General features: G+C 37.5%; 1 protein-coding gene and 1 long non-coding RNA gene across 2 annotated transcripts in view; one reads left to right on the forward strand and one right to left on the reverse strand.

Moving 5' to 3' along the window:
• Positions 1-25,331, reverse strand: LOC123289817 (uncharacterized). Its single transcript, XR_006534030.2, has 3 exons — positions 25,080-25,331; positions 15,601-15,721; positions 1-249 (listed from the first exon to the last, which is right to left on the reverse strand). It is a non-coding gene; the product is annotated as an uncharacterized lncRNA (long non-coding RNA).
• Positions 25,332-25,339: 8 nt separating this feature from the next.
• Positions 25,340-26,506, forward strand: part of SLCO4C1 (solute carrier organic anion transporter family member 4C1) — a 64,970-nt gene continuing 63,803 nt past the window's right edge. Inside the window, exon 1 of the mRNA XM_014841214.3 lies at positions 25,340-25,958. Coding sequence (XP_014696700.3) covers positions 25,613-25,958 — 346 coding nt within the window. The 5' untranslated portion in view covers positions 25,340-25,612. The remainder of the gene's footprint in view (positions 25,959-26,506) is intronic.

Raw genomic sequence — 26,506 nt, forward strand, 5'->3', positions numbered from 1 at the left:
TCATGAACAAAATGGAATCCTTTTTTTAAAGATTTTATTTTTTCCTTTTTCTCCCCAAAGCCCCCCGGTACATAGTTGTATATTCTTCATCGTGGGTCCTTCTAGTTGTGGCATGTGGGATGCTGCCTCAGCATGGTTTGATGAGCAGTGCTATGTCCGTGCCCAGGATTTGAACGAACGAAACACTGGGCCGCCTGCAGCGGAGCGCGCGAACTTAACCACTCGGCCACAGGGCCAGCCCCTGGAATCCTTTTAGGAAGAAGAAATTTGTAGGAGTTAAAGTGTTATAGTGACCAGGACTACAGTAGTAACAGTGGGATTAAGGCTATATTGTGAATGTTGAGGGATGAGGGGTGACGGAGAGAGAGGGGGAGAGAGCAAGAGAAATTAAGCTTGGTACCCTTGTAGCTAGCTTGTATGTTTTGATATAGAGTGTTACTATTTATTACTATGTGGAACAGAGGAGGAATAGAGGCGTTAGAAGAGGAGGTGTGTTCAGTTTGGACATACTAAGTGTGAAGTACCAATGAGGCAGTCAAGTACCATTTGACAGTTGAAAATACAGATATGAATCTGAGGAGAAAGATCTCAATTGAAGTCATAATTGGGGATCATCAGTATAAAAATGATTATTTGATCCTTGGACAAAGATAAATTTGCCCAAAAAGTGAAAAGAACCTACTACAAGTTGAGGAATTTTGAAGATTATAACATAAACGAAATGGCTAGAGGAAGAGACTAAGGAGAAGAAAGAAGAAAAACAGGGCTGAAATCAAAGTAAAAGGCAAGGTGAGAGAGCAGAGGAAGATGATGGGAGTAGTCAAAACTGTCCAATGTTGCTGAGAAGTCAAGAGAAGTAAGAGCAATGAAAATGTCTACTGGATTTCACAACGAAGAGTTTATTGGAAACTGAGAGGAGAGAAATTTCAGAGGCATTGTAGGAGCAGAAGCCAAATGACAGTAGATAAGGAATATGTTGGAGATGAGCAACTGGACACATCAAATGTAAACAACTTCTGTAAGTACAGCTGTGAACAGGAGATATAAGACAGTAGTTGGCTGGAGTACTGAGGTTTGTCAAGGATGGTAGATGTGGTGGTTGTTGGTATTATTGTGATGGGCTATGGATGAGCACGTTCAAAAGCTTGTGAAAATGAGCAAGTAGAAAGAGGTTGTGGTCTAACAGCAAGAATATAATCAGTTGAGCTAGATTACTCAGAAGGGGATAGAATGGAGTCCAAAGCACAGGAAGAAAGATCAGCTGTAATAAAGAGAAAGGGCTTTTTTTCTTGCTTTGCAACAGAGGGCACAAAGGAAAGAGAAGGTGCAACCACAGGTAATTTTGTAGGTTTGGTGGCTGGAACTTGAGAGAATTCCTCAAGCCACAGGATCTTCTGAGTGTGTCTCTTTTCTCTGTCCTTACAGTCATTTCCTCATGACCTAATCTTTGCAACCTATGTTCTGTTACATAATCAGCATGATACCTCTCTAACTGGTTTCTTGGCCTTTTCTTCTTCCAACCCACTCTCCTCCCTGCTGTGAAAGGAATCTTTCAGAAATGCCAATCTAATCATGTTACGCAATGAGTTGTAATTGTTTACCTGCTTGGCTCATTTCTAGATTATGAGCCTTAGAAAGGAAGTATTGTGTTGTTCATTACTCTGTTCTCATTCTTTTTTATGTAATAAACACTAAAAAGATATTAGATGAATGAATGAATGGCTAGTGACTTTATCTTTAATGCCATTGGCACCAAAGTCTTTGCTTTCTATGGAGATTCTCAGATGATAGATTGCTGAATACAAGGATAAAGTCTTCTGTGGGACTTAGAGAATTCACAATTAAGATCTTAGGGACTTCTTTTCAAAGCTGCTTCTCAACTTGCTGTAGCCTCCCTCATTTGCATGTCTCCTATTTAAAAGCTCATTTCAGCAAAATTTGTTCAATTATAGGTTGTCTTGTGTTCCTCATAAAGATATGTTCAAGTCCTAATACCTAGTACCTGTAAATGTGACTTTATTTGGAAATAGGATCTTTGAAGGTGGAATCAAGTTAATATGAGGTCATACTGGTTTAGGGTAGGCCCTAATCCAGTGACTGACATCCTTATAAGGAGAGGGAAATTTGAACACATAACTCACAGCGGAGAGCACCATGTGAAGAATGAGGCAGAGGTTGGATTGATGTCTCTATGAACTAAGGAAGACCAAGGAATATAGTAGCTAGGAAGAGGAAAGGAAGAGTTCTTCCCTAGAGGCTTCAGAGGAAGCATGGCCCTGCTGACAACTTAATTTCAGACGTCTAGCCTCCAGAGCTGTGAGAGAATAAGTTTATGTTGTTTTGAGTCATGCGATTTTTGGTACTTTGTTATGCCAGACAAAAAAAGAAGTATATATATTTATGCCATGCCAATATATATATTTAAAATATATACATTTTTTTCCCTCAGATTTATTTCAAGAATCTTATGAAACTTCCAACTAAATTTCCTCACTTCTTTAATCAAAGTTTTCCACTCTCACCATCCAGGAAGCTATTGTTTGCAATACCATGCACAATTTTGACCCTGACGTAACTTTATTATCTTTAGAAGAAAAGTGCACTTATCCCATGCTTTTTTAAAAATTTCATTTCCTCAGTGAATTTTTTTTTCTTTTTCACCTCAATGTTGTTGTTTGACTAAGAAGAAAGATTCTAAATGACATTAATCTAAGTTGCCATGAATGACACTAAGGAAACAATGACTAGGTAGGTGGTAGGAAAGAGTTGCCACCAGTCACGGACTTCACATAAGAAATTTCACAGAAGTCTCCATGCTAAATGATTTCAGGAAGATCACAAAAAAAAATAAAAACTATGAAATGTTCCAGCTCTAAAACTGCTTCACCACTGACAAAAAAAATAAGCTTACATGGGAGTTTGTTTTGAAAATACAAAGGTACACCTCTTTCACTGTTTATTGAACCTGGAGATAGCAAAAACGAAAGTTAGCATTTCTTTAAACATATTTTATCACCTTTCAGTGAAAATGTAATCCTTTTTTCAGTAGTAAACATTTAGGATGGTATTAGAGCAAACAAATTTAATTTTTGAACTAGATTGCAGTGAGTATATTTATCTCGATTTTATGCAAAAATGTTTCAAAAGAGTATATCAATTGAACTTTTGTGTTAGGAGTTGACAGATGAAACTACTGTGTAATTAGTCATATAATATGAACCAAGGAGATTGAGAATAATAAAAATCAATATGGGCTATAATTTCTATTTTTCACTTACTATAAAATATTGCAACAAGTTAATTTACTTTCTATCTGAGATAGACTTATTATATGGTGATGAGTTATCTAAAGTGGTTAGTGTAATATTACTATTTTTAGTATGTAATTCTGCTTTATGTAGGCAAGTCTAGACCCAAGGATTGCCCGTATTATTAAGGAAAATTAGCTTTTTGTTTACTTTAGCTCAGGGAGAAGGAGGAAGATAAAGAGAGTTAGGTGTGAATGCCAGTGGTTAATATCTTGTGCAAAAGCAGGAGACTGTAGGAGTCATTTCTGGCCCATACATTCTTCCCCTGCATAAACCATAAGGAATTTTGTTTATTGGGAGCTAGTGGGTAGAGGAGAAGAGGAAAATCAAGAGTTATGCCCTTAAATCTGTGTGGCCTAAATTGTTGGTCATTTGCCATCAAGAAAGATGATGGATCGGACTGCTTTATCTTTTGCTAATGTGCTGGTTACATCCTTGCTCTTTGCTTGCAGGTGGTATCTGACAAACAGCATTCTTTACCCCTGGATATAAAATTTTTATTTACTTGATTATTGGGTATGGTTGTTTGGCAACTGTTTATTATTTTTCTAACATATTGATATAACTATGTATACTAAGAAGCATATCTGAAATAAATAACAAGATGTAAATTCAAAAATATGTGTCCTTGGGAAATAGCTTCTTAGAATTTAGCAAAGATTTTTCACTCTTTGAAGAAAAGATATAATGTAAAATTTTCCCACATTGTAATGAAAATCCATCCTAAGATAATCTATAAATGCGAGTTATGGACTAGCACTATATTTTATAGGATAGACTGTGCTTATTTATTTATTTATTTGGTGAGGAAGACTGGCCCTGAGCTAACATCTGTGCCAATCTTCCTCTATTTTGTATGTGGGATGCTGCCACAGCATGGCTTGATGAACGGTGTGTCAGTCCACACCTAGGATCCAAACCCGTGAACCCTTGGCTGCCAAAGTGGAGCATGTGAACTTAACCACTACTCCACCAGGCCAGCCCGAAGACTGTGCTTATTAACTGCTTATATGGGCAGGACTTTCAACAGTCTCCTTTCTAGAACATTCAAATACTAACTAACTTAGAATGGTAGTTCCAAACTATTTTACCAAAAAGCTTGTTTTAAATTTTTCCCTTCCTCTCCTTGTGGTCTGTTACTTTGAAAGATTTTTGCCCCCCAAAAATAGACTGCATTTATTAAAGAAAATATTACATAGTTTTTTGGGGGAAATATGCTGTTTTTATTAGTTTTGTTTGTCCGGCATTATGGAGGTATAATTGACATATAACATTGTGTAAGTTTAAGGTGTACAACATAATGATTTGATAAATGTATATAGTGCAAAATGATTACCACAATAACATTTGTTAACACATCCATCCCCTCACATAGTTATAATTGTGTGTGTGTGTGGTAAGAACTCTTAAGATCTACTCTCGTAGCAGCTTTCAAATACAGTATTATTAATTATGGTCACCATGTTGTACATTACATCTCTAGAACTTATTCATCTTATACCTGGAAGTTTGTACCCTTTGTTCACCTTCACCCATTTCCCTCCCTCCCCACCCCTGCCCTGGCCACTACCATTCTACTCTCTGCTCCTATTAGTTTGACTGTTTTAGATTGCACATATAAGTGAGATTACACAGTATTTGTTTTTCTCTGTTTGACTTTTTTCACTTAGCATACTCCCCTCAGTGTTCATCCATGTTGTCATATGGAAGGAAGTCCTCCTTTTTTTTATGGCTGAATAATATTCCATTATATATTAATATATATACATAATATATACATATAATATATAAAAAATATGTATCACATTAAGATTATTTTACTGAGGTCATATTGGCTTATAACATTGTGTAAATTTCAGGTGTACATTACTATATATCAGTTTTTGTATAGACTGCATTGTGTTGACTACCAATAGTCTAGTTTTTATTGGTCACCATACATATGTGCCCCTTACCCCTTTCATCCTCCCCTCTCCCCTTTCCCCTCTGGTAACCACTAATCTGTTCTCCTTATCCATGTGTTTGTTTATCTTCCACATATGAGTGAAATCACATGGTGTTTGTCTTTGTCCGGCTTATTTTGCTTAACATAACACCCTCAAGGTCTATCCATGTTGTTGCAAATGGCACGTTTTCCCCTTTTTTATGGCTGAGTAGTATTCCATTGTATATATATATATGACATCATTTTTATACATTCATCCACTGGTGGGCACTTGGGTTGCTCCCATGTCTTGGCTATTGTGAATAATGCTGTGATGAACATAGGGGTGCATACATCTCTTTTAATTGCTGATTTCATGTTCTTTGGATAAATACACAGTAGTGGGGTAGCTGGATCATATGGTATTTCTATTTTTAATTTTTTGAGAAATCTCCATACTGTTTTCCATAGTGGCTGCACCAGTTTGTATTTCCACCAGCAGTGAATGAGGGCTCCCTTTTCTTCACATCCTTCCCGACATTTGTTATTTCTTGTCTTGTTGATTAGCCATTCTGATCGGTGTAAGGTGAAAACTTGTTGTAGTTAGTTTTGATTTGCATTTCTCAATAATTAGTGATGTTGAACATCTTTTCATGTGCCTGTTGGCCATCTCTAAATCCTCTTTGGAAGAATGTCTGTTCATATCCTCTGCCCATTTTTTGATCAGGTTGTTTGTTTTTTTGTTGTTGAGTTGCACAAGTTCTTTATATATTTTAGAAATTAACCCCTTGTTGGATATATGATTTGCAAATATTTTCTCCCAGTTGGTGGGTTGTCTTTTCATTTTGTTCCTGGTTTCCTTTGCCTTGCAGAAGCTTTTTAGTCTGTTGTAGTCTCATTTGTTTATTTTTTTGTTTCCCTTGCCTGGTGAGACATGGTATTGGAAAAGATACTGCTAAGACCAATGTCAAAGAGTGTACTGCCTATATTTTATTCTAGGAGTTTTATGGTCTCAGGTCTTACATTTAAGTCTTTAATCCATTTTGAGTTAATTTTTGCGTATGGTGTAAGATAATGGTCTACTTTCATTCTTTTGCATTTGGCTGTCCAGTTTTCCCAAAGCCATTTATTGAAGAGACTTTCCTTTCTCCATTTTATGTTCTTGGCTCCTTTTCAAAGATTAGCTCTCCTTAGATTTTTTTTTAGGAAGATTAGCCCTAAGCTAACTACTGCCAAATCTCCTCTTTTTGCTGAGGAAGACTGGCCCTGAGCTAACATCCACGCCCATCTTCCTCTACTTTATACGTGGGATGCCTACCACAGCATGACTTTTGCTAAGCAGTGCCATGTCTGCACCAGGGATCCGAACCAGGGAACCCCAGGCCACGGACAAGTGGAATGTGTGAACTTAACCGCTGTGCTACCAGGCCAGCCCCAAGATGCATGGTTTTATTTTTAGGCTTTTAATTTTGTTCCATTGATCTGTGTGTCTATTTTTGTGCCAGTATCATGCTGTTTTGGTTACTATAGCTTTGTAGTATATTTTTAAGCAGGGATTGTGATACCTCCAGCTTTATTGTTTTTTCTCAGGGTTGTTTTCGCTATTCAGGGTTCTTTGTTGTTCCATATAAATTTTATGATTTTTTGTTCTGTTTCCCTGAAGAATGTCATTAGGATTTTGATTGAGATTGCACTGAATCTGTAGATTGCTTTAGGTAATATCGACATTTTAACTATGTTTATTCTTCCAATCCATGAGAATGGACTATCTTTCCATTTCTTTATGTCTTCTTTGCTTTCTTTCAATAATGTCTTATAGTTTTCAGTGTATAGGTCTTTCAACTCCTTAGTTAAATTTATTTCTAGATATTTTATTCTTTTTGTTGCAATTGTAAATGGTATTGTATTCTTGACTTCTCCTTCTGCTAGTTATTAGTGTATAGTAGTGCAACTGATTTCTGTATGTTGATTTTGTATTCTGCAGCTTTGCTGTGGTTCTTGATTATTTCTAACAGTTTTCCAATGGATTCTTTAGCGTTTTCTATGTATAGAATTATGTCATCCACAAAGGGAATTTTACTTCATCCTTTCCAATTTGGATACATTTTATTTCTTTTTCTTGCCAATTGCTCTGGCCAAAACCTCCAGTACTATGTTGAATAAGAGAGGAGAGAGTGGGCACCCTTGTCTTGTTCCTGTTCTCTAGAGATGGCTTTTAGTTTTTCACCATTAAGTATGATGTTGGCTGTGGGTCTGTCATATATGGCCTTTATTATGTTGAGGTACTTTCCTTCAAAACACATTTTATTGAGAGTTTTTATCATAAATCAATGTTGGATCTTGTCAAATGCTTTCTCTGAATCTACTGAGATGATCAGGTGATTTTTATTCCTCATTTTGTTAAAGTGGTGTATCTCCTTGATCAATTTGCAGATGTTGAACCATCCCTACATCCCTGGAATAAATCCCACTTGATCATAGTGTATGATCCTTTTAATGTATTGTTGTATTTGATTTGTTAATATTTTGTTGAGGATATTTGCATCTATGTTCATTGGTAATATTGCCCTGTAATTTTCCTTTTTTGTGTTGTTCTTGTCTGGTTTTGGTATCAGGGTAATGTTGTAGAATGAGTTAGACAGCATCCCGTATTTTTCAATATTTCAGAATAGTTTGAGAAGGATAGATATTAAATCTTCTTTGAATGTTTGATAGAATTCTCCAGAGAAGCCATATGGTCCTGGATTCTGTTTTTTGAGAAGTTTTTGATTCCTATTTCAATATCTTTACTTGTGATTGTCTATTCAAATTCTCTATTTCATCTTGATTCAATTTTGGAGGTTGTATGATTCTAAGAATTCATTCATTTAGTCCAGATTATCCAGTTTGTTGGCATACAGCTTCTCATAGTATTCTCTTGGAATTCTTTGTATTTCTGTGGTATCCATTGTTATTTCTCTTCTTCACTTCTAATTTTATTTATTTGACTCTTCCCTCTTTTTTTCTTAGTGAATCTTGCTAAGTGTTCGTCAATTTTATTTATCTTCTCAAAGAACCAGTTCTTAGTCTCATTGATCCTTTCTACTGTTTTTTCAGTCTCTATTTCATTTATTTCCACTCTGATTTTTATTATTTCACTCCTACTAACTTTGGACTTTACTTGTTCTTCACTTTCTAGTACTTTTACATATGTTTAAGATTACTTATTTACAAGTTTTCTTGTTTGTTGAGGTAGGCCTGTATTCCCTCTTATGTACCACTTTTGCTGCACCTCATAAAAGTTGGTATGTTGTGTTTTCATTTTCATTTGTATCCAGGTATTTTCTGATTTCCTCATTGATCCAATGGTTGTTCAGTACCATGTTGTTGAATCTTCACATATTTGTGTGGTTGGAAAAGATGCTTGATATGATTTCAATCTTCTTAAATTTATTGAGGCTTGCCTTGTTTTGCAACATATGGTTTGTCTTTGAAAATGTTCCATGTGCACATGAGAAGAATGTATATTACATTTTCTTTATCCATTCATCCACTGATGAACACTGAGGATGCTTCTATATATTTCTATTGTAAATAATGATGCAATGAATATGGGAATGCAGATATCTCTTAGAGTTAGTGATTTCATTTCCATTGGATGTATACCTAGAAGTGGAATTGCTAGATCATATGGTAATTCTATTTTTAATTTTTTGAGGAACTTTCATATTGTTTTCCATAGTGGCTTCACCAATTTAAAATTCCCACTAACAATGCACAGGGGTTTGCTTTTCTCCATATCCTCACCAACACTTGTTATTTCTTGTATTTCTGATAATAGCCATTCTAACAGATTTGGGGGGATATTTCATTGTGGTTTTGATTTGCATTCCCTGATGATTAATAATGTTGAGCACATTTTCATGTAACTCTTGGTCATTTGAATATCTTCTTTGGAAAAATGTCTATTCAGGTCCCTTGTCCACTTTTTAATCAGATTGTTTGATATTTTGCCATTGAGTTGTATGAGTTCCTTATATATTTTGTATATTAACCCCTTATAAGATGTATGATTTGAAAAACTTTCTCCCATTTGGTAGGTTGTCTTTTCATTTTGTTGATTTTGTCTTTTGCGGTGTAGAAGCTTTTTAATTTGGTGTAGTCCCACTTGTTTATTCTTGCTTTTGTTGCTAGTGCTTTTGGTGCCATTGTACCAAGATCAATGTCAAAGAGACTTTTCCATATGTTTTCTACTAGGCATTTTATGGTTTCTGGTCTTACATTTAAACTTTTAATCATTTTGAGTTAATTTTTATGAGTGGTGTAAGACAAGGGTTCCATTTCATTCTTTTGTATGTGACTATCTAGGTTGTCTCATTTATTGAAGAGACTATGTTTTCTCCATTGAGTATTCTTGGCTTCTCTGTCAAATATTAGTTGACCATATATGTATGGATTTATTTCTGGGCTCTCTAGTCTGTTCCATTGGCCTATATGTCTGTTTTTATGCCAGTACCATATGGGTTTGATTGCTAATAGGTTTGTAATATTGTTTGAAATCAGCAAGTGTGATACCGATACAGGAAGTGTAATTAGTTTTTCTGAAATACTGTTAATAGCTTTGGTTTCCCCATTATTGCCTATAAAAATCCCAGATGAAGCACTACTGACCTAAATAACTATCTTTTTTTCTGCCTGTAAATATATAAATGCATATATATTTCTTATATACATGAAAAGTATCTCTCTCCTAGTATAAAGCATGGACAATCCACAGTGGAGCAGTAACTATGGGAAAATTACTGCTTTCTTTCATGGGAGTGAGTAAAGAGGGAGAAACATATTTTTGTAATTCTACTTTAGAAATTAAAATTAGTTTTCTCTCAGAAACGATGTTTATCCTAGTAATTAGGCATAACTGAAATCCTATTATTTCTCCTATAATTCAGATACACTAAGGGTTAAACACACTTTTATGAATATAGCCTAAGAATTTGGCCACTAATTAAATATTCTTGTTTATTCTTCTGAAATATTTCTATATTTCCAAAACTAAGTGGAATCACTCAGAGTGTTATAACTTTCCTATTCTTTTGTGGTCATCAGAATCAAAGAAGTAAAAGCAGAGCTAATAAAACCAGAGCTAATATCTGGGGCTGCTGTAGTCAGATACCACAAGGAATGTGGACATTTACATTAGAACATTTTGCAGTTAGTTTGCACCAATTCGAATGGGCGTGTGCTTGAGACACTCCTCAAATGCTCATTATGGCTGATGATTTAAATATACTGTGGAAATAGATCACCCCTTCAGAATATCAACTATTATCTACTTTATAAAGCATATGCTAAAAATGTCAGATTCATAATTTACATGTTTCATGTATTATGTTGAGATTTTTTTTTAATTAGAGGAATTATAGGATTAGATAGAAGTTTGTTGACATACTTTACCATATTACATATCTTTCACATATCTTACTATGAGGGTAATGTGATTCAAATTTTAAACTAGCAATTTCAAGCAGTCAGTGATGGTTTTCTTTACAGCTAAAAATTTCCCCTTAGAAATAAGTGTTTCAGAAGCAATTAGGAAGAATATACTATGATTGTTTTTATTTTAATAGTATTCCCTTAATTCTGGGCCTAATGGAATTGCCAGGCATGTGAGTTTGGAGTTACCTGCCATAGAACTAAAAGTTATGATTTTATCTTAGCCTACAGGTTTTTAAAGGCAAGTTGTTATCATTTGACCCAGTCAATTATGGAAGAACTTTAGTGTGAATCTGTTACATACATGAACCAAAGATGGCCCCTAGGTTGTTTATTTCTTCACAGTGGTCTGGGACCTGTTCGATCAATACACCACTGGTGCCAAACTAAAGTTTTTACACATCCAAATATTTTCATCATAGCCCAGATAAATAGATTTTTAGTCATTTTGAGCCTGCCTGCTTTGCATATGATGGGAAACTGTGCCCAACATCCGCTAGCCATAAATAAAATAAACCCTGTAAAAGACCCTGAGCCACTGCGCCCTTTGGAGCTCTCTGATGCAGACTCCCTGCTTGGTTGCTGAATGACAACAGCTAGACATGTAAACCCCTGCCCTCTCCAATGCCCCTCTCCCCTGCAATTCCCTTGCCCTCCTCCCCTTCTGGAAAGTACTTCTCATTCCCTCCCCTGTGCTGTAAGCCTCTGGACAATATCGTGCCGTGAGGGACTTCCTCTACATGCAAATCTGTCAAAGTGCTGCCCAGATATAGCTCATATGTGCTACTGCCACCTCATGGTCATATCTTTTTCCTGGATCAGCCCTGAAATCCCTCAAACTCGTTATAGACTCTTAGAGAATGTCTGATTTTGTCTATCATTGCTGGGCCTACTAAATGTCAATTGCCAAAAGTACCTCCAAGTAGCTGAGAGAATTCACTAGTTAAATGGGATTACTTAATATTATCCATTTGGATTGTGATGAATAATTACCCCCTCCAAAACCCATGGTTTTACTTTGACATAGATATTAAGGAGTATTTTTTTCTTAAATTTATTTGGCAATAGGTTCAGATGCTTTGTAAAACCTCATTCTGGTTTAGAGCAATTTCATGAATAGAAATATATCTGCTATCGTGCGGGACCTTGTGAGCACATTATAATGCAGTGATTAAGATCAGAGACTGTCTCTGAGAGACCAGTGTTTGAATTGCAGTTTTGTTGCTTAATTATGCAACTTTGGGCAAGTTATTTAACTTATTTAAGACACTTTCCTCCATGGAAAAATGGGAATAATAATTGTATAGAACCATGGGTCTTAATTATCTATTACTGTGTAACAAACAGCACAAAACTTAGGGGCTTAAAACAACACTTATCATTCAGTTTCTGAGTTGGGAATCTGGGGGCGGTTTACCTGGGTTCTATGGCTCAGGGTCTCACAGGGCTGGAATCAATGCATCAGCTGTGGCTACAGTCATCTCAGGGCCCACATAAAGAAGAATCTGCTTCCAAATGCAATCATATGATAATCGTGTGGCTGTTGGTAGGACTCAGTTTCTCAAGAGATGTTGGACCAAGGGCCTCAGTGACTCCCTGGCTTTTGACCAGAGGCCACCTTCAGTTCCTCGTTATGTGGGCCTCTCCAGGTGAGCTCACATCATGGAACTTGCTTCATCAGAGCAGCGAGCAACAAGAGCCACATAGTAAGTGCAAGCAAGATAGAAGCCACAGTCTTCTGTCTAGTCTTGGAATTGACATCACATGACTTTTAAAAGAAACTAAACTACAACTTTTATTCAGGTTTCACCAATTTTTCCACGTATGTTCTTCTGTTCCTGTGACAATCCAGGATGTCACATTGCATTTAGTTGTCATGTCTCTTTAGTCTCCTTCATCTGTAATCATTCCTCAGTCTTTCCTTGTGTTTCATGATCTTGACATTTTTTAGAACAACTGATAGTTATTTTGTAGAATGCCCCTCAATTTGGGTTTCCTTGATATTTTCTCATTATATAGAGGTTTTGCATTATGGGAAAGGTAACGCAGGAGTGATTTGCCCTTTCCATTGTATCATATCATGGGTGCATAGTGTCAACATGTATTGCCAGTGTTTGTTAACCTTGGTAACTTGGTCAAGTTGTATACACCAAGTTTCAGTTCAGCAAAGTTATTTTTATCATCCCACCCCCACCACTTTCGATATATCCTGTTAGAGACAAGTCACTAAATCCAGCCAGCACTCATGGGGAAGGAGATGACATAATGGCATAAATATCAGGAGGTAGGGTTCCTCGGGCCATTTCAGAAGCTGCCCATCACACTATGAAAGGTAAGGTAAGAATACAATCTCTACTCCTAGCGACCCTGTATACAGCAGAGCGGAACCCTGCCCAGTCTTTTTGCACGATCCTCTCACTTTCCGGCACTATATCAGACAATGCTCTGCTGGTGTTCATAAGGTTTGCATGGCTAACTTTTTCAGAAGTGGGTGGCAAGCTCCTTCTTTCTAGTCTGTCTTAGTCTGGAAGCTCTGCTGAAATCTGTCCACCATGGGTGATCCTGCTGGTGTCTGAAACTAGTGGCATAGCTTTCAGTAACACAACAACAGGCAGCCACTACAGTATGACAACCGTGAGATGGTTGGTGTAGTTTCCTGAACAAGAGAGGAACCTGGGCCATGGCAGTGAGAATGTGGCAGTGAGAGTAGGGATTCTTAACCACTAGACCATCAGGCCTGGCTTTCTCCTTAAATATGCACATCATAAATGCAAAAATATTTGAAGACTACTAAAATGATCTCTAGGGTTTAAGTTTGGGAGGGCCACAGCTACTGGCTGATGGGAAACTATTTTTCAGATTAGTCTATACTGTCTGGAGTCATTGCAATTATCCTGTGGGTAATTTTATTTTACTGCTTGAATTTCACTTTAGGATTTTTGCCTTTATTCTTTTGTTTTTGGCAAGGAAATACAGGTATAAGTTTCTGAACCATGGGCATTATAAAAGAGTGTGTAATTGAATGCAAAACTTTGACAACAACAGCGATGCTTGAATATTCTGGCACATACATTATAGTAACTAATTAATGTTTATGCTTACAGTATCTTCATGTTTATGGCATACTGTACTTACTGATTTATTATACTTCCTTTAGTAAGTCTTGCATGGCATTCATTCAATATACCTTTTATATTCGGGTTTATTATTTGGGAAAGCATTTGTTGGTGTCTAAGTGTATGTGCCTTACTGCTTTATGACTCATCCCACTACATGAATGACCACAAAACTATGTGGTACCTTCTATCTGGCTTCATTCTTGTTTTCTTACTTCCCACCCACAACCCAGAACTGAATCTTTCTTTCTTTGCCAACATGTAGTTTGAATGCCTTAGACAAAAATGGAAAACAAGAGTCAGGGTAAACAGTAAATCAGAAGTCTAAGAGATCTATTGTCTTTTCAGTCAAGGAGTGCTGAGAAAGGAAGGTGGTCTCAGCCAACAAACATCTTAGCCAGTGAGCTGATGAATGGTTCTAGTTAGAAGAGAAGACGGTCCATTTGTCTGGCCAAGGCCTGGAGGTAAACATAAGGTTGCTAGCTATGGGACTAGGATCAGGGGAAGGAACACAAGGGGTCTGGTGGAAAGACAACAGAATTCTAATTATGGCTCTGACACTAAATTGATGTTTGATGAAACTAATTTTAACTAAGTTTATATTCTTGCCAGTATTTTATGAAATTAATGGATGATTACAGAGTTTTAGTATCTTTGAATTTCAGATTTGGAATGGGCTTCAGTGGTTGTCCAACCCAAATCTCTAAAGTTGGAATGCCTCGTGCAATATTCCTAATAACTGACCAGCTAGCTCCTCTGGTGATAGAGAATTTATTAACTACTGAGGCAGTCTATCCCATTTTGTGTAGCTCTCATTCAATGGGTCTTAAAATTTTTTGTCTCAGGACCGATTTATACCCTTAGCCCATTACTGAGGATCACAAAGAACTTTTGTTTATGTGGAATATATTTATTGATATTTATCATATTATAAATTAAAATTAACTGTTTAAATAATTCATTTAAAAATAAGCCCATTGCATATTAATGTAAATATTTTTTAACTTTAATAATTATAAGCCAGACACAGAAAGACAACTACTGCATGATCTCACTTATACATGGCATCCAAAAAAAACATTGAACTTACAGTAAACAGAGAGTAAAACTGTGGTGACCAGGGGCTGGTGGGTAGGGGAAAAGAGAGGTTGGTCAAAGAGTACAAACTTTTGGTTATAAGATGAATAAATTCTGGAGATCTAACATACAGCTTAATAACTAAAATAATAAAGTTTTGTATACTTGAAATTTGCTGAGTGTAGACCTCAAGTGTTTTCACACCACACACACAAACTCACTCACACACATACATACATACACACAAAGGTAACTATGTGAGATGATGGATATGTTAATTAGCTTGATTGTGGTAATCATTTCACAATGTATATATATCAAAACATCATGTTGTACACCTTAAATATATACAATTTTTTTCGGAGGAAGATTGGCCCTGAGCTAACATCTGTTGCCAATCTCTTCTTTTATTTTTTTCTCCCCAAAGCCTCAGTACCTAGTTGTAGATCCTAGGTGTAAGTCCTTCTAATTCGTCTATGTGGGACACGACCACAGCATGGCTTGATGAGCAGTGTGTAGCTCCACACCCAGGATCTGAACTGGTGAACCCCAGGCTGCCAAAGTGGAGCAGGTGAACTTAACCAGTATGCCACTGGGCCAGCCCCAAATATATACAATTTTCATTTGTCAATCATACCTCAATATAGCTGGAAAAATAATTATATTTTCAAAAATTATAGTGAGAAGAATGGAATGGTTTTACCTTTTCTTAAATCTCTTTAATGTCTGGCTTAACAAGAGGTTCTTCTGTCTTCTTTTTTGTAAGAGGACATGTCAAGGAGCCTCTAAAAAACTTCACTGTACACTCGTAAGAAAATGAGTATCTAAAAGGCAAATAACATCCTAGTATTATTTTGAATACAGTTGTGAACTTGCAGACCCCTTGGAAAAGTCTCAGATTGCCCCTGGGGTTCCTGGATCACATTTTTAGAACCAATTATTTATAAAGAATTTCCTTTGAGTCCATATTTTCCTTCTATTTTCAAATTCCTTGTATTAATCTCAAGAACCATAAAGAATAAATCTGTTCTCTGTTTCAAAAAATTTCCCTACTCAAATATTTTATGACACCTATTTTGTTATCCCTGCATCTTTCCTTTAGCATAAACTTTCATAGTTCTTTCAACTAATTATCATGTGGCAAATTTCAATTTTTCATTCCATCTTAGTTATATTATCCCGTGGCCTGGTCCTATTAGTCAATGATTCTTTTGGTGCAACAATTAGGGCTGAATACAATATTTCAGTATAGGCTGAATGGTGTGGAGTAGAGAAAAAATCTTAAATTCATACACATTTGATCCATATTTTAACTTGCTGATGTTCAGTCAAATCTTTCTTATTTTACAGTTTTGATTTAAGTTGATTTATAGAATTTTTTAATGTAATCTTGTTAGATATCAATCACGTCTCTAGCTTGTGGATGCTGATGCCGTTAGTCAAAGTACTCATAATATTTGTGGCAGATACAATGCTATGTGTTCACCAAGTTGTTTTATTTTCCTCCTGGGCATACAGCACAACTACATACTGAGCCCCCCTTGTGTCTAGGTAGGGCATAGGACTGAGTTCTGGTCACTGGGATCTAGGCAGAAGTGCCATCTGACCCATCTTAGTGCTGGCCAGAAACACGCAGTGCAAACATGTGCACTCTCCCCAAGTGACTTGCTGCAAGCAAAGAACTGAGGGAACTAGGAAGTGGGAGGAACTTGGATCCCAAGGTTCACCATTTGAAAGAGAACTTTCCAGGAAAGCCTCCTAAAGAGGAAAATCCACACTGAACCTTCCATGAGCCAAAAAGAAACTTATTTATTGCTTTAAGCTCATGGGCTTGTTTGAGAGCCTAACCTAATACATGTTCTCAGCTTTTATTAAAACTCTCTATGTTGACATTAATCTGTTAATTCAATCACTGTTTTGCCATAGTCACTCAGTCAAAAAGGACTATACTGCCTCCACTGTACAAATAGTACCAACTGTACTGTCATTTACCCCACATTTATTTCTCATATCCACAAGAATATAAGGTAATTTTTGGTAGATGCTCTGGTGAAATTCAGATAAATGATGAGTAATGCTGGCATCATAGAATGAGTTGGAATGTATTCCCTTATCTTTAATTTCCTGAAAGAATTTGTGTCGAATTGGTATTGGTTTTCCGCTAAATGCTCAGTAGAATTCTATACTGAGGTCATTGGGTATGAGGTTTTCTTTGTGGGAAGGATTTTAACTATTTCAATCTCTTTGATAGACATAGGCTTGTTGAAGTTATCTATTACCTCTTGAAAGACCTTTTGTAATTTGTCTTATAAAAATTTTGTTCATTTCATCCAAACTGTCAAATTTATATGCATAAAGTTATTTATAATTTTATCCTTTTAATATCTGTAGAATCTGAAGTAATATCACTTCTCTCATTTTGACCTTGGTGATTTATGTTTTGTCTCTTTTTCTTCTGGTCAGTCTTGCTAGAGGTTTACCAACTTCATTTATCTTCTCAAAGAATTCTGTTTTCATTTCATTAATTTTCTCTATTGTTTTTCTCATCTATTTCATTAATTTCCTCTCTGGTCTTTATTATTTCCTTAATTCTGTATACTTGGAGTTTCATTTGTTCTTCGTTTTTAGTTTCTTAAGGTAGAAACTGAAATCATTGATCTGAGACCTTTCTTCTTTTTTTTTTTTTTAAGGAAGATTAGCCCCAAGGTAACGTCTGCTGCCAATCTTCCTTCTTTTGTTAAGGAAGACTGACCCTGAGCTAACATTTGTGCCCATCTTCCTCTACTTTACATGTAGGACACATGCCAAAGCATGGCCTGACAGGTGGTACATAGGTCTGCACCCGGCATCCGAACCGGCGAACCCCTGGGCGGCTGAAGCGGACCATGCAGAGTTAATCACTGCACCAGTGGGCTGGCCCCCCTTTCTTCTTTCTAACATAGGACTGTTATAAGTTCCCCCCTAAGTACTGCTTTAATAGCATCCTATCAATTCTGGTGTTTTGTTTTTAGTTTAATTCACTTCAAAATACTTTCCAATTTTTCTTTTGATTTTGTCTTTGACTCATGGTTATTTGAGGTATGTTATTTGGTTTTTACATATTTGGAGATATTCCAGATATCTTTATTATTGATTTCTAATTTAATTCCATTGTGATCAGAGAATATACTTTGTATTACTTGAATTCTTTTAAAATTATTGAGACTTTTTTTATAATTCAGGATCTGATTTATCTTGATAAATAGTTCTATGTACACTTTGAAAAGATGTGTAAGGCTGTTGGTGGTGGGAAGTTCTATAAATGTCAGTTAGGTCAAGTTTGTTGACAGTGTTGTTCAAGCCTACTATACTCTTTAAAAAATTTTTTTTATTTTGTTTTTTTGGTGAGGAAGATAGGCCCTGAGCTAAGATCTGTCCTAATCTTCCTCTATTTTGTATGTGGGATGTTGCCACAGCATGTCTTGATGAGTGGTGTGTAGGTCCACACCCAGGCTCTGAACTTGCAAACCCTGGGCTGCTGAAGCAGAGTGTGCTAACTTAACCACTATGCCACTGAGCCAGTCCCTACTATACCTTTTTGATTTTCCATCTATTTGTCCTATCAATTATTGAGAGACAGATATCAAAATCTCTGAGTATAATTGTGGATTTGCCTATTTTTCCTTACAGTTCTTTCAGTTTTTGTTTCACAAATTTTGACACTCTGTTTTTAAATGCATAATTGTTTAGGATTCTTAAGTCTTCTTGATGAACCTACGCCTTTATCAGGAATATCTCAGATAATTTATCTCCAATGATATTCTTTGCTCTGAAGGCTATTTGGTCTGTTATTAATGTAACCATTCCAGCTTTCTTTTGCTTAGGGCAAGCATAACATAGCATTTTCAATCTTTTACTTTTAGCCTATTAGCATTTATAGTTAAAGTGTGTTTCCTGCAGGCAGTAGTATTTAATTGGTTCTTGTCTTTCATATCAGACCTGATCATCTTTTCCTTTGAATTGGAATGTTCACTCTATTTACATTTAATGTGATTTAATATAGTTTGGTCTAAATCATCACCTTGATACTTATTTTCTTTTTGTCTTATCCATTTTTGCTCCCTTTGTCCCCCTTTTGTGCCTTCTCTTGGATTAACTGAATATTTTTTATGATTCCGCTTTATTCCTTTCTTGGCTCTTTTGTTGTTGATGTTGCTATTTCAGAGGTTGCTCTAAATCTTATGGTACAAGTCATTATCATGTTCTACTTTTCACATGGTATCACTTCATGTATAAGACACGTATAACATGTCACTTTACATATAAGACATTTACAAAAGCATACTTCCATTTCTTTTTACCTGGCCTTTGTACTATTGTCATACATTTTACCTTTACATAACTTATGAATCCCACAATACTATTTTATTTTTGTTTAAACAGTGCTTTATCTTTTAAAGAGACTGAAATAATAAAAATCATTTGTATTTCTTCATGGGTCTTAAGCTTCACCTCCTCCTTTCTGGTGCTCTTTATACCTTTGTATAAATCATTATTTCCACTAGGTATCATTTTCCTTCTGCCTGAAGGACTTCTTTTAACATGTATGCAGGTACTCTAGGTAATGATTTTTTTTTTGAAATGTCTGAGAACTTCTTTGTTTCACCTTCATTTGGTCTTGTCTGAATATGGGCCACTGTCCCTCTAATCCCTTCTGATTCTTTCCCTGGACTAGGCTAGTCTCTTCATACACATGTTGAATATTTGAGGGGACCCTCTGCACATCAATTCTGTGCAGCTTTCTCCTCTCCAGGACTCTGCCCCACACATTCTAGTGGTCTTGGTCTCCTTGGACCTTCAGCTTTGTCTCCTCCCCTCAGTTGGCTGGGTTTTAAGGCAGTAAGCTGCTCATCTGGCTTCCTGTCTCTTAGAGGTCGCTGTCCTTCATTTCCTGATATCCAGTAACTGGAAAACCTTTTTTCCCTTCCTATATTTTTTTCTTTTTCTTTTGTGTGTTTCAAGTGGAGGTTAAATCTGGTCTCTGCTACTCCATCTTGGCTGGAAATGGAAGGCCCTCCACTGGCTGTACTTTTAATGCCAGTTTTTTATATTCCATTTTTTATATTTTAAAAAAGTTTGGTCTTTGTTTCACCACTGCCTCAGAAGTTTTTACTTCTTAAGTTACTTTGGGATTATTTTGTCTTTCTAGTCTAGCAAATTTTCATCTCCTCTGATAAGTTGGAGTATGGAGATTCTTGTACATTCTCTTCTAATGGAAAAGTAGACAGTTGATTCTGTGAATTTTCTCCAAAGTGCACTTAGGCAATTCTTTATTTTCCTATCACCTTTGTAGGGTATTAAATCTTTGTCCGTGTCCTCTAGGAGCACGTTCTGAGAGCGTGTTATAAAGTAGGTTCACAGGTTATAAAGTAGAAATGTAAGGTTTTGTTTTTGCTTTTGTTTTGTTTTACCTACATCTACTGCCGTGAACTCTGTGCATTAGAGCTCTTATTTGTATTTACAGGTAAATTATTTTGCTAATTAATAGTGGCCTGCTAGCTCCATCAACCTCACGCTAGACTTCTCCCACCTCCTAGTAAATCGTGAAAAGATTACTGTGAAAGAATATATGACAATTTCTCACTCACCACTATCACTTTATCTGTTATTGGCCCATTTCCTGTTTCTGACTGCATTGAGTTTTTGGGTGCATTTGTTATTAATCTTCCTAGAAGCAGGCTGCTGGAACAAATTATATCTTTATGTCCCTATAGTTTTGTAAATCTAAATTTTGATAACCTTCATCATATACTTTCCTTTGTTAAGAAATGGGTAGTGTTTAAATTGGGGGTGTGATGGGGACTATCAAGAGTGGTAGTATGGCTGTTTCTCTATTCTGTAGAGATGGCGTTTGACATTATGATTATGTATATCCTATAGAATCATAGCATAGGGAAGACTGTTTCCAGGCATCAAAATCTGATCTTGAGTAGAAAAGAAATATGTTTTAGAAATAATATCATAATTACTAATTTATAGTAGAATAATTTCTTCTAGTTTAAACTATTTATTGATATGTATAAATCCAACTATGCTTTCTTCACCATGTCTAATGTTGTGATATTTGTATTATAAGTATACTTTTATAGAGTTCATTGTGTTTTGAATAAATTATAATAATCATCTATCTGTGAGAAGCTTAACTTGATACTGTACCATAAATTTTACATTAGTATATTTTTCACTACCTACTAGGTTAGCTTTCTTATGGGATTATTGTATTAAATGTTTACATATTTTCTTTTTATAAAATTATGATCAGCCATGTTTATGGATGTATCTCTTTCTTCATGACTTATGATTAATACGACTAAAAGAAAAAGCATAGCTGCATTTCTTCTCAATATAAATACATCTTTCTGTGCAATTGCAATTAAAAACAGTATTAAAAATAATCTAGTTCAGCATTATTTTTTCTTAGATATAATTTACTTCTAATTATACATTTTGTAGAGCATTTAAAATGGAAAAGATAAATGAAGAGTACCAAGAAGATAACTTAGATTATTGCTTCATTGTTTTCATTTAGTTAATATAAGATCCAGTGGTATTAATAAATTTTTAATACTGGGATTTTTAATTCTCAATAATATCTGCATTTGACCATCTTTGTACTCAGACTCTCTCAAAATCCCTCTAATTGTAATACTCTATGAGCCTCACAGTGTTATATTGCTAAAGAATTCACATCCAGTCTGCAACTGTAAGGGCACTAATAAAGTATTAAAAGCACACAGAACAGAAAATGAAAAAGTACTCAAGATAGGCATCTAAGTACCTTTTCATCCTACAGCTATATCCACATGCAAGCCCACATATAATCATAAGATTGCTTTTAAGCGTGGAATCAGAGCAAGGAAAATTAGTGGGCTAATCTTGAAAGCTTCTGTCATTAAGCCACTTTACCCTGGTTCATCCAGTTTCTGATAGGGAAGACCTACTGCACATTCCAGAGAATGAGATTAATAGGCAGGACATCTGCTCCTGTGTACACTGTTGGAGCTTTACTATAAAATGTGGATACTGTTCTTTCTCCTATTCTTCACCCTTTAAAAATATAGCACAGAAAATCCCTCAAAGAATAGCAATTTATTAATTACCTTCTGAAATTTAACATGGTGTATTTTGACTGTTCACTAGCTTTACCCTAGATTGACCAAAGAACTGAAAAATGACAATTTTCCACAGAATTATCAGAGAAAAAACCTATTACGTTTTTTTGTTTTCTTTGTCTTTGTTGCAAAGCTGAACCCCCTTCCTTCCATCATTGCAGCATAAAGGATGTAGGGGAACAGGAAAGCGGTGTTGATAACAAGTTCAGTAAGAGCAAGACGTACTTAAGATGAAGCAACAGCACTTTTGCTAATCTTTCAACAAAATTCTCCTCTCTAACGCTGCAAGAGTGGAGGTTTCTCCTTAGACAGCATGTATCGAAGAGCATGATGATTATGCCGCTTTGATAGGATAGTTTGAATTTCTTAATTCAAAGCGGCAAATAGTCTTAAGCCATGACTGTATTTAACCACATCTCATCAAAGAAAAATTTTCTCATTGGTTAAATTACTTCAGATTTCTCAGATAAAATGGTGATCATATCTATTTACACCTTTAGGCAGCTTCTTTAAGTCCATTTCTGCCGAAACTTTCTCTTTGATAGAAAGCTTAGGAGGATTACATGCCAAGCCTAATTTGGATATCTGCAAAATCTGGGGTATTCAAAGCATTAGTTCTTCAACCTCATCAACATCAGAGAAATGTGTTTTGATCTCTCAGAACCGCTATGCAATAATTGTAACCAACAGAGATAGGCTGTAGCAGTTAAAAGAAAGAGAATGCAAAATCCAGGGAACACATCTGACTGAGAGAACAAAATTTAAATCCTTACTAAGTGGCAGGCCACTTATTAGCTATATGACTTCAGGAGAATCACTAATCCTCTCTGGAATGTAGTTTCCTTAACATATAAAATGTAGATCCTAATAGCTAACCCTCTTGTAAGGATTAACAAAGGAACATACACTAGAAATTTAAAAAATGTTAGTTCCTACTTCCACTCATTCCCTGTGTTCCAGGCCGGTCTAGATCTTTCTTGACAGTGAAGGAACATGATGTACGTCTGTTCAAAGTACGATACATATTTTATATTTCAATCCCTCAACTCAGTAAATAAAGCACATACAATTGAAACAAAATTTTCACAAAATGGTACTCATCTTATTATGTGCCATGCACTATGTATTTTCTTTCTTCTGAATTCTAGTTTATTTTATTAAGAAGTAATAGTGTTAGGGGCCAGCCCCGCGACCAAGTGGTTATGTTTGCGCGCTCTGCTGGGCCGCCCAGCATTTTGCTGGTTCGGATCCTGGGCACGGACATGGCACTGCTCGTCAGGTCAAGTTGAGGCGGTGTCCCACATGCCACAACTAGAAGGACCTACAACTAAAATATACAACTATGTATTGGGGGGAATTGGGGAGAAAAAGCAGGGGAAAAAAAGGAAGATTGGCAACAGTTGTAAGCTCAGGTGCCAATCTTTAAAAGAAAAAAAGAAGTAACTGAAAAACATTCCTCTAGGCCATCTTAAAAATGAGCCTAGTGCCTGTGGTTAGAAGAAATAAAAACATCTTGTTTCAGGATGCAAGGTAACCTTTCCATCACCATATTGTCTGGGTTTAAGGCTACACTTGGATATGACATCAAACACTACCAAATCATTGCTATTCGACAGGTATTATTACTGAATCTAGAAGTAGCTTCTTGGGCAGGCAATCAGCCAGGTGTTAAATGAAGATAGCAAGATTCAAAACTCTCTCTAGAATTTGCTAGCATGATTAATTAATATTTACTGAAGTTCTCTAACTTTTAATGAAAGGGTGCTTATAAATGAATAATAGTACTTGTGTACTTAAAACAGTATGATATAGCAGTATAGTATCCAGTAACATCTGAGATCTCTAATAACTTTTGCTAAAGGCAGTCCAGTCTTATTGTTTTGAGATGTTTTATAACCAACAATTAGATATGAGGAAGTAGGTTCTTAAACAGTCTGCAGTCTTAGGAAGCATAGTAGCTTTGTGTACCTAGCTGTGATTACATAGCAAGAAGGAAGCATGTGTGGTTTTTAGTATGTTCCTTATTGGAATAAATATTTAATTTAGGGGAAGATAAAAATTCTGAGATCTTAAAATATGGTTTTAAGAACGTCTTTGTTTAAAACATATTACTTTGGGATATACTAGTCTATCTTCAGAAGGAGAGAGAAGAATCTTTTGAAAACCTGATCATGTCAGGAGCATGCCATTCCCCAGCTCCAAACCTTCCTATTTCCCTCATAAGAAAAGCCAAAGTCCTTATACTGGTCTACAAGGTCTGGCCCCAATCACTTCTTCTTCTCCCCCACCCCACCTGTACCCCTTTACCTGCCCTCAACTCAACTGCTCTCCAACCATCTCAATCAACCCCAGCCACTCTATTTCCCCAACATACCAGGCTCCCTCCCTTACCTCCTTCAGATCTTTGCTCAAAAGTCACCTTCTCACTGAGGCCTCCCCTGACCACCTTATTCAAAATTGCATGGAATTCTCTCCCCTCCCCTAACACACACTTTCTAGCCTGTCCTTGCTGTCCTTTTATCCACAGCGCTTATCACCATGAGATGTTCTACGTATTTATTACCACTGACTGTCTGTCTCTTATTGGAATGTAAACACCCTAAGGGTACGGGTGTTTGTCCGCTTTTGTGCACTTTTGTACCCCCAGAGCCTAGAACAGTGTTTGGCACCTGGGAAATAAATGTTTTTTGATGAATGAATGCATGAATTCTAGTACTAGTACTAGTATTATTGCAACTAGTATTGTAACTAGTACTGTCACAAAATGGTCAGTTCTTCAAAGTGTTTTTCTTATTTATTCCACTGGTAGAAACCATTTACATGGTTATTAGCATTGCTGATCTTAGATACACAATACACAGCAGAAAGAATATCATATATATATGCTTTTAAAGTTTCTTAATTTCAATTCCTTCAGTCTTGAGGAAGTAAAAGCAAAAAGGTGGTTAGATTGTGATGTTAATGGCGGGGGTGATGGAGGGCAGGGGTGGGGATTTCCGTTTTTAGGGAAGATGACAGGTAAAAGTCTTACCATGACGTTCATGGAATCCGAAGTATTGTACCTGTGGCTGCTCGCTTCTTGGAGTCCAGACCTGGCCTGGTTTGGTAAGCGGCAAAGGAAGAAAACCCCAGGATATTTCCTTGAGCAAGCTCCTGATGCAACTGTTTACAGCTTTCCTGTTAGCACCCGGGGGAGCTTTACGGCCACCAGACTCCCACAACCTCCATTTGGTTCCCAGTCCCTCGGCCCCGGGAAGGAGCGCGGCGGGCGGGCGGCCCCCGCCTCCTCACCTGGCTGCGGCCGGGTGGCACGCCCACGCCGCGCATCCCGGTTGGCCCCAGCGGCGACAGGTGGGACGCGGCCGCAGGTCAAGGCCACCGCTAGGCGGCCCGGCGCTCGCGGAGGAGGGTCGCGGCGGCGGCGGGAGCCCCGGAGCGGGCCGGCAGGGAGGCGGGCCGTCTTCCCGCACGGGGGCGCTGCCACCTGCCTGGGGGAGGAGCCAGAGCGGGACCGGGGCTTTTTGCTGCTCCAACGCGCGGGAGTCGGGAGAACCCATCCCGACCATGAAGGGCGGCAGAGGCATTGAGAACCCGGCTTTCGTCGCCTCCAGCCCAGACACCCCGCGCCGCTCGACCGCATCGCCCTCTTCCGTCGAGGCCTCTGTCTTGGCCGCCAATACCCAGAGAGCGGATTCGCAGCCGCCGGAGAATCAGGAGCTCCAGAAGTCCCCGGAGCCACCGCTGCCTTCAGCAACTGGCCCCGGCTCCCCAGAGCGGCCCGGGCCGGAGTCGGGGTCCGAGTTTGAGGAGGGGCCCTGCGGCTGGGGGACCTTCCAACCCGCGTGCCTCCAGCGCTGCAACACGCCGCAGGGCTTTCTGCTGCACTACTGCCTCTTGGCCCTCACGCAAGGTACTGCCCGGCGCCGGCTCCGGAGGGCGTCGGCCGAGTGCAGGGCGCGGAGGGCGCGCGCGGCTGGCGGGGGCGCGGCAGGTGCGGGGAGCTCCGGGCGCCGCTGCCCCCGGCTCGGGATTTGCGGGCGTTGCCGCTGACGTCAGCCAGCCAGGTTCAGGCTTCCACGGTTTCGCTTCTCTTTTATCCAAACATTTAAAACTTGGAGATACAAGCCTTTTCTTGTTGGTGTTCTGCCTCAGTTGAGCAGATTCGATTCCTCCAAGGAGGATGGAAGTTACTGGAGCCTTCCTTGAGGAATGGTTTTCCCTGGGGGAATCTATTGTACATTACAAAAGCTTATAATTTTGCTAAACCCTTTATTAAAGGGATTTTTTACATTGTTTCTGGAAGGGAAGGATTAATAAATTTGCAGATGAGTGGAAGGGTGGCTCCCCAAAGGAGAAACTTGTGAAATATATATAGTTTAGATTAGACATAAGCATTCATGTTTTATGGGTGTGTTTAGTTTGAGTTGTATATAGGCACAAGTGGAGCCCAGTGAGTAA

Source organism: Equus asinus, chromosome 9 (assembly GCF_041296235.1).
Source record: "Equus asinus isolate D_3611 breed Donkey chromosome 9, EquAss-T2T_v2, whole genome shotgun sequence".
NCBI lineage: Eukaryota > Metazoa > Chordata > Mammalia > Perissodactyla > Equidae > Equus > Equus asinus.